Source organism: Ipomoea triloba, chromosome 5 (assembly GCF_003576645.1).
Source record: "Ipomoea triloba cultivar NCNSP0323 chromosome 5, ASM357664v1".
In the NCBI taxonomy this organism is placed as follows: Eukaryota; Viridiplantae; Streptophyta; class Magnoliopsida; order Solanales; family Convolvulaceae; genus Ipomoea; species Ipomoea triloba.
Window position 1 is genome coordinate 27,839,061 of NC_044920.1, and position 13,067 is coordinate 27,852,127.

The window sequence follows — 13,067 nt, forward strand, 5'->3', positions numbered from 1 at the left end:
GGTCCAGGTAAATCATTTTTTATCAATTCTAAAAAAAAAATATAAATCGAAGAATTTCATGATTTTATGACCTGACCAGGAAAAAGAAGTTATTCATATGTCATTCTTTATTCATCCAAAGAAAAACCCTGTTATTCTTATCTCATTTATTCTTTTGAAATCATTATTTTGACTAGTTACTAGAACAATAATCTAAACATAGAAATCAATTTTCTAGCCAAACGAAGTTACGAGTCTCACTAACCAATCAATAGGTTGAATTGACCAAGCAAAAGAATATCATTTTTTTAGACCCAAACTGAGCTTAGTAATTGGTAATTTTGTTTAATCAATAGTTTATTCATTTTTAATTTGAGGTAAATTCGAAATTTTTCGAATTGTATAATCCTCAATTACTGACATTGGTAACCGACCCAAAGCAATTTGATTAAAATTCAATTCATGCCGATCATAAGTAGAAAGTTCATATTCTTCAGTCATTGATAAACAATTTGTTGGACAATATTCAACACAATTACCGCAAAATATACAAAGTCCAAAATCAATACTGTAATTAAGCAATCGTTTCTTGCGAATATCTGTTTCCAATTGCCAATCAACAACAGGTAAATCTATAGGACATACACGACGAACACAAACTTCACAAGCAATGCATTTATCAAATTCAAAATGGATTCGGCCTCGAAAGCGTTCTGGTGTGATCAATTTTTCATAGGGATATTGAATAGTTACGGGTAAACGATTTGCATGGGACAGGGTAATCATGAAACCTTGGCCGATATACCTGGCAACTCGTATTGTTTGTTGACCATAATTCCTGAGTTCAGTTACCATAGGGAACATATCGTGAATATCTATAAAAAATTTATGCTTGTTTCTTTCTCTTGTTTGAGGCAAGCCGTCAATCTTGAATATTGTAGTCTTTTACAGTGAAAGAAGTTGAGACGAAGTTGTTAATAATAGATTACCTAGAGAAATAGGTAAAAGAAATTTCCATCCAAGATTTAATAGTTGGTCCATTCTGAGCCTTGGTAAAGTCCATCTTGTTGCAATAGAAATGAACAAGAACGAAAAGGTTTTAGCTAATGTAATAACGATACTTACTATTGTTCCAAAGACTTTACCCCTTTTAGTTATGTCAAAAAGCTCAGGGACAAATATGTATGGAATAGAAAGATTCCAGCCCCCTAAGTAAAGAACTGTTACAAATAATGAAGAAATTAGTAGATTCAGATATGAAGCAACGTAAAATAAACCAAATTTGATGCCTGAATATTCGGTTTGATACCCCGCTACTAATTCTTCTTCCGCTTCTGGTAAATCAAAAGGTAATCGCTCGCATTCGGCTAAAGAAGAAATTATAAAAATGATAAACCCTATCGGTTGACGCCACAAATGCCACCCCCAAAACCCATACTTTGACTGGGCTTCAACTATATCAACTGTACTTGAACTGTTAGATAATCATAGTCGATGATAACATTACTGTTATCATCGCTATTCCAGAACCGTACATGAGATTTTCATCTCATACGGCTCCTCATAAGTCAAACATAGCGGATAAATGAATGACAAACCAATAAACCATGACAAAGAGAACATCAATACATTATCCCACAGTGTAGTAATTCATACTGGAAATAATGAATTCAGCCAGCAAAAACCCCCTAGGTACAAGTTACCACTCAAAGTAGCCAATTAACACAGAAAGCAAAATTGAAATCATGTAAAAGCAACTCAAATTTCAATTCCAAGTACTGTTCCATCAGAAAGACAACAGAAATTCATAAATTATAATGAGAGTAACAGAAATCAAACATCAATAGAATGAAAAGATTGTTTTTTTAAAGGATACTTTCAATGCACTGTTGAGTGCTGTTGAGCTTGGAGAGCTTGTCCGCAAGTATCTCTTCATTGAAAGCACTATTCATCCCCACCCACACGCCGCCACCACCCTACATACGCGTATTTGTGAACACACTCCAAATTCGAAAATTAAAGATATACGGGAAGAACCCCAAATTCAAAGGAAAATATGATAATGTTCGAACCTTTAAGCCAAAAACTCAAAAGGGTTTCTTATAAATGACCCAATTGAGCAAATGCAGAGAGCAGACTCATACAAATTACGCAAAAATTGGAAATTTGCATCTGAGCAGTGAAGGGGGAACAAAACCTAGCAATGCTAAACGGCTAACAAAGCCTCGATTCAGACCAACAACAAATCGAGCTGGCGAATCTCTGAATAAATGGCTTCCAAGAGTGAGAGTTTGGAAGGGTTTTGATCAGCTGCGACGCACACTGAGAAGACGAGATTGAATGAATCCAGAAAAACGTTTTTGTTTGCAGTGCCTTAGGAGGGTTTTGAAGGCTTGGGAATGGCGGGCGGGGCACAGAAGAAACGTAAGACGAGAAGAGGAGGGAAGAGCGCAGAGAGGAGGGCAGATTCTCTGTACTTTTGGGCTGTTTTTCCGGATTTTCTTTTGTTTCTTTGAGAGGGTAAATTTCTTTTTACGTTGTATATATAGGTACAGTTGAGTAGGTTTTTCTGTTATACTCATGTTATGTTTCTTCTGTAAAATGAATACTAGTTTTGTTTGTTTGAATAAATTTGAAACAAAACCCTAACACAAATTGCTAGCCACCCTCCTTACTCATTTTTTTAAGTGAAGACTATGGAAATCTACTGTTCGAAAGTGTGCATGGGGTAAGCACAAATCAATATACTGCTATCATTTAGAGTTGAACTTGTAATCATGTTGTTATCGAGTCAAGAATGTCACTGACCTGGTTGGGGTTGCCCCGCCACACTCGAAACTTGTTTTGGATGGAGAACAATGCACTCAGCATCTAAACCAATCTGCAACAACGTGGGGAAGGGATAACCAAACCTTTCACATCTCTATTCGACTGAGGGAAAGAACGATAAATGCATATGTTGCTCTATTTTATTCTCAGTGAATATGCTTCTACTCTCATGATTCAATGATATTTAAAACAGGTTCGATATGTGTACTACTTCTTATCAACTATTAGACAACTAACTTATAATATGACTCTACCAAATTATTTATGTAGCCACTCATCCACGCAAGTTGCACTGCAACTACTAAATCAGAGCCAACTATAAACCTTCACCTCAACGAACACTAGCCACTCCGACACTCGTGAAACCCATCAATATATGTTACTTTTTAAAATTTTAGAGAATTCCACAAGTTTAGAAAAAATATAAAACAAATAATGGAAAAATATTGATGTGGTAAATACTTCAATTCCCACAAATACGTAAAAGTGTTTATGTTAGATCATGAAAGGATCCTTATCTAGTATGCTTGTTGGTTGGGGTGTATGAGTTTGGGGTATTGATTGGAGATTGGACATGTAGAAAGTGCCAAAAGTCCCCCTCACCCCCCTTCACTATCATAAATGCGCGGTATTTATAGAGGGAGACATGGGACACATATGCCTAGAACGCAGCATGGTGTACACGTGTTGTGCATGCATGGAGAGTGTTTTGGGGACGGCGTCTTGCCAACCACGTGCCATAAGATTCCTAACAGGTTGTCACGTTGAGTAGCTTTATCAGTGTGAAGAAAGATGATCAGGAAGGTCATACCGACATGAGGGCTTGGGTCGACTTGGTTGCCATCTTGTAGGTTGGGAGGGTCGGCTTTATGGTCGGTCAGTCTCGGAAATATTCATCTGGTCGATATGCACGGGTACCGAGCAACACGTGCAGTTAGTGGAGAGACGTAGTCGGGGAATATTTCATATCAGATATATATAGCATGTTCTAGTTGTTTACTTTTTCTAGAGTAAAAATGCACCTTTTGTTTTTCAAATAGAAACTATAAGCACACAATATTATTGCATGTAAACTTGTATTTTATAGATATATATATATATATATATATTCATTTTATCTCCTCATTCGTTTCATTAACATTGCATGCTGATATTTTATTGGATTTTTTTCCCTTTCATCTTTCCTTCATTTAATCAAATCGAAGGAGGAGGAGGAGGAGAGAGGAGGGCATAACATGGGTGGAAGGTTGGGTGATGTTCTTTCTAATTTTGTGAAATAGTGGCAAATTCCCTTTTACTTGTACAATTTATTTGTATTTTTACATTTAAATGAATATTTAAAACTAAAAGTGGAGAATATAAAACGAGAAACATTATTAGGTACACTTATATACCTTGAATATATAGTTAATAATTAAGTCAAAATCAAAGTGATTATAACCAAAACAAAAATCAAGAAATAAAACAAATTCAATAATAACAATACACAAAAATAGTTCACAATTTATACTAAAAGTAAAGAGTGGTCACCTACCAAAAAAAAAAAACAAACAAACAAACAAACACTTAATATTTTTTTCTTCATTTAATGCTTATTTATCTTACTATTCGCTATTGATAGTCTAAATACGAGCTGAATACAATAACATGCGTATTTATACGCTGAAGACTGAATAAACGTTCATATGCACTAAGTAATGTTTCCTAGAATAGAGTGATCGGACGCTTCTGTAGTAGATCAGGAGACTCGGCCCGCAAAAGTCGCTCTCTCCGCAATAAATGCGGGTATTTATAGGATAGGTGGAGGGAAACAGGTTCCGGGTGCTCGGCATGTTAAACACGTGGAAGACATGCATCAAGATATTATATTCGTTATTATGTTGTCACCGTACACGCGACGTGAGATCTCTGTAACAAAGGGGAAGAATGTATTGAAGTCCAAGGTCTCACATTTGGATCGACCTTGAGCCCGGGAATGTGAAGTTGTGTTATAACATATAGGGTCCTCGGACTGTCGGTCGGGACTTTCAGGTCGGGAAGAATATAAGGTCGGCAAGTCCGATCCGACCTCATCACGCTGTTCGATCGTATGTACAATCTCAAGGGATATTCCCTATTAGCTATAATCTATAATTTTCAATTATCATAAATTACAACTACACTAAAAACGCACATTAATAAATACATTAAGAAAAAAACTGTTAAAGACAGCGATGCATGGAGTTCTTTAGTATAGAGTTCAGGAAATTACCCATTAAAAATTTTCAACTACATTTTTGTCAGCAATTTAGTTTGATGGTATGAAATTGAAAAAATTTAAATAATAACGCTACTAAATTAATAGTTTTGAAACTCTTAGCTGCAATTAATAAGAATTTATTACCGAAATGGTCTATCAATTATTGTAAAATTATCAATTTGGTCATCGATAATTTTTTGTGCCCAATTAAGTCCATCGAATTTGAAAATTTTAACCAATTTGGTCCCCCGTTTATTTTACCGTTAAACATCCGTTAAATCGAGACCAAATTGATAATTTTGTTATAGTCAATGGATCAAATTGGTAATTTTGCTATAGTCAAGGGATCAAATTGGTAATTAATTTTTTACTGAAATGGTCCATTGACTATAGCAAAATGACCAATTTGATCCTGATTTTAACTGATGTTTAATGACAAAATAAACAGAGGAACAAATTGGTTAAAATTTTCAAAGTCGAGGAACTTAATTAGATACGAAAAATTGTCGAAGACTAAATTAGTAATTTCACAATAGTCGAGGGACCATTTCTGTAATAAACTCAATTGATAATAATTCAATAGTCTATACTCATATGACCAAAAATGAAATTTTCAAGAGTTGATTAACATTCCGCATAAGTCCATAAGACCACAACAATGTAACATACTTACATTACTAAATTAGTAATTAACCCTCGGTTAGCGACTAAATTACCAGGCTAAAAAAAGGGAATATCCCGAAAGAAAAATGGAGTAGAGCTGAACAGCAAAGAACGTTTCTGGACGTTCCCAGAAGGACAACTTCATACTTCCATCTTCCATTCGCCATTGATTTGCAGCTTGCTCATCGGCGCTCTCAGTTCCTGCTCCACGCCCCATTATGTTGCGGAGGTACTGCACTCGCAGGCGCAAACTTGTATCGGCATGATGATGATATGAACTCATGCGTCTTTAATTATTAATAGATCAGTTGTGTAATGAAGGAGTTGAATGATCCCGGCTGCGCTTAATTTTTATGCCGTGTTTCATCTAATTCTGGTTTCCTCGTTTTTTCCGGTCGTGATTTTGTGATTGCCGGCGATTTAGGGTTTCTGATTGCCATTTTGAAACGTTTTGCAGGTACATTTTGGAAGCTTCGAGGCGTAGATCAGTAGAGAGGCTTCCTGCTCAGATTGCGACGCAGGCATGTTTTTGAATTTCGTTTTGAGCTGTCTGTAATGGTTTATTATCGTATAAAGCTGAATTCATGTACTAGTATGTAGAGTTTGGGTTGATTAATGCAGTTGGAAGATTTTCATGATGAAATGCTTGTATTATGACAGTCTTGAGTGGAAAAGGAATAGGGAAAAAAAGCTGTCCGATTTAAAAATGATTTTCAGGGCAGGGGAGTTAATGAATTTTCGTTTAATTTTTTGCAACTGGGAAGCTGTTGAGAGTGTGAAGAATATTTAATACACATTCTTTAGGATTTTCTCGGTTTAGGAAATAATTGGGAAATATTTATTGGTTGTTGCAGCATATGTTGTATTAAACAGTGGAGGCAAACATCTTCCTAGGTGAAGATTTCTCCCTTCCTTAGGAAAGGGGAGCTTAAACCAATTACCTAACCATGCTCTGTCCTATATCTTTATTGCTACCTATTATCTTTCAGTATTTTGTTGATTGGACTAGGTGGATAGCATAGAAGGTAAAAGGGGGTATCATTGTGTTATATGTGAACTTGCCTGTTGGAATGGTTTGATATTTGGTGAGTGGGAGTCAAGGAGGCTCTGCAAGATGACAGAGCAAGCGATAAAATGAATTCTTTCTGGCACTGAATCATCCCCAACATTGCTATGTGTGCATATATGAATGAGTTTCTAGTTTATATATTGTTTTCTATACACAACTGTCTCTCACATGAAGGATTTTCAGAATTGTTCCAAATAGTTATGCTGATTTAACGTACTTATGCTTGGCAAATTATTGTTTACATGTTGCTGGTATAATGGGAGCAGGTACCTTCATATCTTTCTTTGAGAAAGGAATTTTCAGTTAAATCCCAACAGAATGGACCTCAGGGATCAGGTTCAACTGGCAAGCCCCCGGAGTCTGGAAGTATTTTGTCAAAATTCGTCATTGGAAGTGTTGCATTAGGTGCTGCTTTTGTGGCAGCTTATCAAACTGGCTATTTAGATAAATATCTTATCAAAGAGCCACTCTCAATACCTGAATCAGCAAAGGTTGGCACCATTACTGGATATCCTCAGGATTCAAAAGAAAGTAATAGCATTAAACAAGATAGTGGGCTATCAGGAGAGCCAATAACAGAGTCTAGTGTGCATGAGTCAAATGTATCGACTCCTAGTGTAGAGGAAGGATCAAATGAGCCTACTCCTAATGTGGGGCGCATTGAGAGTCATTTAGACCTATCTCAGCTAGAAGATTTGAGCAGAAACCAAGACAACAGCCAGTCTCAGGTAAGTGGTTCCCCAGAATTGTCTCATGAAGATGTCAGTAATGTCCAAGTCAAAGACACATCCAATTCCCAGCACAGCACCATGGCATCTGATGATGCAAAAAGTGTTTCTACTCAAATCGCAGAGAGTTTTGGCTTAAAGAGCCCATATGTGACTCCTGATGCTGAGCATCATGAGGTAGTTGAAAACACTCCAACACTTGAACAAGGTGATGAAGCTCCAGTAAAAAATGAAATAAGCTCCATGCCCACACAGCATGCGAGCAGTCAAAGTGAGCCTGAGGTACAATCTGATTTATACATTATACTACCAAAATGAAATACCACGTGCCTCTGTTATATTAAGGTTCATTAAGTAGCTCAGATTTACAGGCTGCTCCACATGGCACAACGACAGAACCTAGTTCCCTCATTGATGAATATTATCTCAGACATAAGGATGAAGCTACTGTAGTAGCTTCTGCCAACAAGGTATATACTTTGCGCACCCCCCCTCCCCCCCCCACCCCCTCTTTCCCCCCTCATAAACAATTTATTAGAAAAAATGCAGAATAAACAATGCATCTAATCTAGAAAAATGGTAACCTAACCATAACCCTTTTTCCATTAATTTAATTTTGGCTGACCTAGCAAATTAAATATGAGAAATATAATTCTTATTATCTATTTTCATAATAACATCACCTATCCCACTCCCCCAAGTTTCTCAAACTGATAGGAAAAGAGAAGAGTGGAACCTTCTCTAGCTTAGATTTTTCATAATGTAAGAAATCTTCAATTATCAAATCTGGACTGCTTAATTGTTGAATTTTGAAACTGAAGGTTATTGAAGATCTAAATGATGCTTACATATCAAAGGATGGTAAATTGGTGCTTGATTTTCTACAAGCTATTCATGAAGCAGAAAAAAGGCAGGCTGAGATAGATGCCCGTTCCTTTGCTGAAGAAAAGCGAATAATGAAGGTTTGGCACATTTAACTAGGCTATAGATTTTGAAACTAACATCATTGATTATGTACAGGAGTAATTCACTTAATTTTTTTATTCTTTTGTTGTATATATGGATTTCTTTTTGGCTTCCTAATCAAATTAGGAGAAGTATGAAAAGGAACTAAAGGATGCAAGAGCTAGGGAGCTTATGTATGCTGAAAGGGAAGCTTTACTTGATAAGGTTCTTGACTAATCCTAGTTCTCTTTGACTCTTTGTCCCATTATTGTTTCTATATTCCTCATTCAACAAGTGTGCTGACTTTTATACTTAATATGTACTCTTGACATTGATGAATTTTGTTTGTTTCTTTCTCTTCATGCTAAAGAAGTTGTTGCTTGTTTGCATCATCAAACTGCCAAAGTCTTTATTTGTATATTTCATTATTTTAAACTAACTCTAAGAGTATTACATTCATTTTATGTCTTTCTATAATTTTCTGCTCCCTTAATAATGTTAGTGTTCTAGACCAAAAAATTACCAGTGGGCGTAATGACAGGAATTAAAGAAAGAAAGAACCAGGGCAATTTCTGCTCTAAAATCACTTGAAGAAAAATTGGAGGAAAGGCATAGAATGGAGCTTGAAGAAAAGGTGCTAACATTTTCCTCTTGACAATATATTACTCCGTATTATTTATGCAGTTTTGTAAGGCACAGCTACTTTTTGTAAATTAAGTGAAGGCTTCCCAAATTTAAATTGCCAATATGTGTAACTGCAGGAAACTGAAGCTGAGCTAAGCCTGAAAAAAACACAAGAGTTGGCAAAAGCTGAAGTGGCTGCAGCTATTGCAAGTGAGAAGGCATCCCAAATTGAAAAGATGGCTGAAGCAAATCTTCATGTATGACTTCTACCTGTACTAATTTACTGTGTTGTAGGAGCTCCTAACTAATGTCAAGTTTTATACCAAAACTATGTTAGTAATTTTCGATCTAATTCAAAACTAATTTCACTGGGAGATAATTGTTATGCAACGAGTCTTCTTTGGTAGAAATAGAGTAGCTTGACATTAAATAAATATTGTGAACCTGCAAAACTTGCTCAAACATCCTATGCAATGTATTTATAAAAAAAATTGAAATCCCCATATTCTCAACATATATAAGATTTAAGGCTTTACTATGACCATTCTTCACAATTTGTTTTGGTCATATGCTGTCCAAGATGTGGCTCTTCTCCAATTCTTGCCTTGGAACATGACAAATTAAATATTGTGGGTTGTTGTCATTTCTGTAGATCCATATATGTGTGTGTTTTCCTGCATACCTACGTATGCAAATATTTATAATAGAGCTTGTCATTTCCAGTAAATGAATAAACCATGACACTTTGCAAAACCTGTATCACATGCATATGTATGCCTACAGTGTTCTAATACCTCTACCTCCATGGGCCTATTTAAATGCTGATGTTATCATGTGAATATCACCAAATACGAAGATTTGGAAAGTCTGACTATGACTATAGCTATACCTAACCACAAATGCAATAACATAAATGTATGGTGAAGTTTGACTTGATTCTACTAAAATTGGTTAAGCACAGAATCTCACTTGACCAACTTGAACCAAGAAAGAGACCTGTTTTCTGTTGCATACATGGACCCAATGCCTAAATTGTTTTGCCCAGATGCCTACCTTACTTTACTATAGTTGGATATGAGTTATTTTTATTACTGGAATCTAAAGTTCTATATTATTAAAAAGGTTGAGACAAGCGAAGGTTAATGGCCAAAGGAATATAAAAAGCAAGCTGAAGAATTATTCTTTGTTGTTTTGGCCTTTTCTTTCTCCTGCTTGTTTGATCAGAAAGCTACATTAATGATTTGTCATTCTTTTATTTCTGAGATTGTACATGATATGTCAGGAAACGACATTAACTTAAATTTGCCGATTCATTTGCAGATAAATGCCTTGTGTATGGCTTTCTATGCACGCTCTGAAGAAGCTAGGCAGACTCATTCTGTTCACAAGCTTGCTTTGGTAAAATATAGTGCCTTCTTCTATTAAGATGCTCTGTATGTTTTTTTCCTCTCTCTCTCTCTCTCTTTTAACCTTTAACGAAGATTCGGCAATCTTACTTATCTTTAGGTGGAGCTTTTTTTAGTCACACATCTTGTTTCTAAATTCTGCAAGTACAAGTAGTGTTTAAGTGGTATGGGTACATATTTGTATGCAATAAAACCCATCTTCTGTTCTACTCATATTTGTATTTAATAAAATGCATCTTCTGTATTACTACTGTACTGTCATCTTCAACGTACTCTACAGATAAAGTCACTTTAGTTTATATTTTTATCTTTCACATTTGCCTCAGTACATGTAAATATGTAATGACTGCTACTGTGTGTTCTTTTCTGTTGCTAATTTCGCTCAACAACTTTGCTCTCACCTGGATTCCAAACAAGATTTCCACAGGCTTAAAGTTGTTCCTTTCAAGCATTGCAATGATGAGTAATGTAGCTGAAAGTGTTAGGTTATGAAGTCTGTAAAAATCAATATCAGATTAAGAAAATTCCCAGCCATGGATCTATATAATTTATTCATCAGCTTTGGTTAGTAAATTCTATTTGCTAATTGCTGTTCTTGCAGGGAGCACTTGCGTTGGAGGATTCTCTGTCCAAAGGGCTACCAATTCAGAATGAAATAGAAGCTCTGCATCCTTATCTTAAAGGGATTGATAAAGACTCTCTTCTAGAGTTAGTCCTTTCTTCTCTTCCTGAAGAAACACAGAAGTATGGTAGTGATACTTTATTGCAACTGAATCACAAGGCAAGTATCTGGGGCCATTGCATGTCTGATTGCGATTATGGTGTTATTAGCTTAAGCTTGTTTCTTGCATTCCTCCTTTTCAGTCTCAACATTCGGTTGCTTTATTATCCTAAAATAAACTTGCCGCTAATGATAGACCCAGTATAGTTTTATACTTTTATGCCCTAGTTTAAAATTCTTCTTAGCATTTTTTTTTGGTGGCAACTAAATAACTATTTCCATTTTTTACACACTAGTTTTCCTAGAAATACTTTTATTTATTTTTTTGAATCTCCCTCTGTGTGCTGCTTTCATTCTGTTAATAAGTTTCCCTTTTTGCCAGTGAATAACAAAAAGAAAAAAAAAAAAGAAAGACTATTGTGGTCGACATCACCACCTAATGTTCATTCATTTTTTTTGTTGTTTGGTGGGGTGTTAATGTATTCTTGATAGGGATAAACCTGGGATTTTAATTAGGATTTCACTAAATGAAAAAGTTCTTTAGATTGTCATTGATCTTTTGTGGAATCAGCTGTGCAGTATTTGTGTTTCCCTGAAACTGAAGGACTAGACCTCCACCCTAGGCAGTGAGAATGGTTAAGAGAGGTGAATGGGAAATTAGGCAGTGTTCAAAAGAATGGTTTGCTATTTAAAAGTGCTTTCAGACAAGCCCTAGCACTATTATGAACTGTTTATTGATCTCCTAACAAGGGAAGGCTTTCCCACAATCCAGTTTGTGCTAATTACTGGAGTCTATTGCTGTATATGTATGTGTGTGTTGTGAAGGTTTCTAGATGAAGTTAATCTATATGTTCTGGTGATATTATTATTATTAATTAATAATTATTACATATGAAAGGTGGTATACTTAATGTCTCACTATATTTACAGTTTGATGCCTTGAAAGGATCTCTACGACACTTCAGTCTGATTCCCCCAGGGGGAGGTGGGATTTTGACACATTCTTTGGCTTGGGTTGCATCTTGGTTAAAGGTATGTGCTGTATAACTACTACTAACTATTGTATTATGATTACTGCTCAAATTTACACCTACCTTCTGATTTTGTGAGCGGATTTCAGGTTAGACAGGTTGACAAATCCGGTGATGGTATTGAATCTCTCATTAATAGAGTAGAGATCTTGTTAGCCGAGGAGAAACTAATTGAAGCTGCAGAAGAACTCGAGAAGGGGGTCAAGGGCACTCAAGCAGCCGAAGTGGTTGATGAATGGATCAGGCATGCTAGAAACAGAGCTATCACCGATCAAGCTCTAACCCTATTGCAAGCTTATGCCACTACCATCAGTCTAACCTGAACTTCATAACCCACTACTCTCTCTATTCACATTTTGGCTCATAACATTTAGTTTTCCCTTCTATATTTTGCCTCGACAAAGCTCGGCCTTCAATAAGTAACATATGGGAATTTCGCAAGTACACTGCATTAAATAAAACTGTAGTTGAAACATAACAAAATTTTTGTACGACAGATTCATATAGAGGTGTTTTTGGATTTTGGGCATGTATCAGACAGCATTGATATTGCACAAGATATTCTTTTGACTGGAAAATCATTTATACTTTTAAAGATTAAAGCCATGGTTTTATTGAAGCTATGTTTTACAAGTTGAAGCATGAACATTGGCGGCATCTTGTTGACAATTGATATTACAGTCTGTATTTTAGATATTGAAGTCATGATCAGGGGGATATAGGTATGGTTTCATTTGTTTAAAAGGAAACTATTTTCTTGGGAATAACTTGTATTGTTGGTAGTCTTTGATTTGGTACTACTAACATGATTAAATTTAGTGTGAATCCTGTAT

At 35.8% G+C, this 13,067-nt stretch overlaps 2 protein-coding genes across 2 annotated transcripts in view; one reads left to right on the forward strand and one right to left on the reverse strand.

Annotated features, from left to right (window-relative positions):
- LOC116020660 (regulation of nuclear pre-mRNA domain-containing protein 1B) overlaps window positions 1-2,524 on the reverse strand; it is a 9,376-nt gene extending 6,852 nt beyond the window's left edge. Inside the window, exons 1-2 of the mRNA XM_031261144.1 lie at window positions 2,052-2,524; window positions 1,856-1,955 (exon numbers count right to left, since the gene is read on the reverse strand). Coding sequence (XP_031117004.1) covers window positions 1,856-1,931 — 76 coding nt within the window. The 5' untranslated portion in view covers window positions 1,932-1,955; window positions 2,052-2,524. The remainder of the gene's footprint in view (window positions 1-1,855; window positions 1,956-2,051) is intronic.
- A 3,234-nt stretch (window positions 2,525-5,758) lies between these two features.
- Window positions 5,759-12,867, forward strand: LOC116020653 (MICOS complex subunit MIC60). Its single transcript, XM_031261131.1, has 12 exons — window positions 5,759-5,939; window positions 6,168-6,231; window positions 7,046-7,789; window positions 7,879-7,977; window positions 8,329-8,469; window positions 8,600-8,677; window positions 8,994-9,086; window positions 9,214-9,333; window positions 10,397-10,474; window positions 11,084-11,263; window positions 12,134-12,235; window positions 12,324-12,867. The coding sequence occupies exons 1-12, from the start codon at window positions 5,929-5,931 to the stop codon at window positions 12,555-12,557; spliced, it is 1,944 nt and encodes a 647-aa protein (XP_031116991.1). The 5' UTR covers window positions 5,759-5,928; the 3' UTR covers window positions 12,558-12,867.
- The last annotated feature ends 200 nt before the right edge of the window (window positions 12,868-13,067 follow it).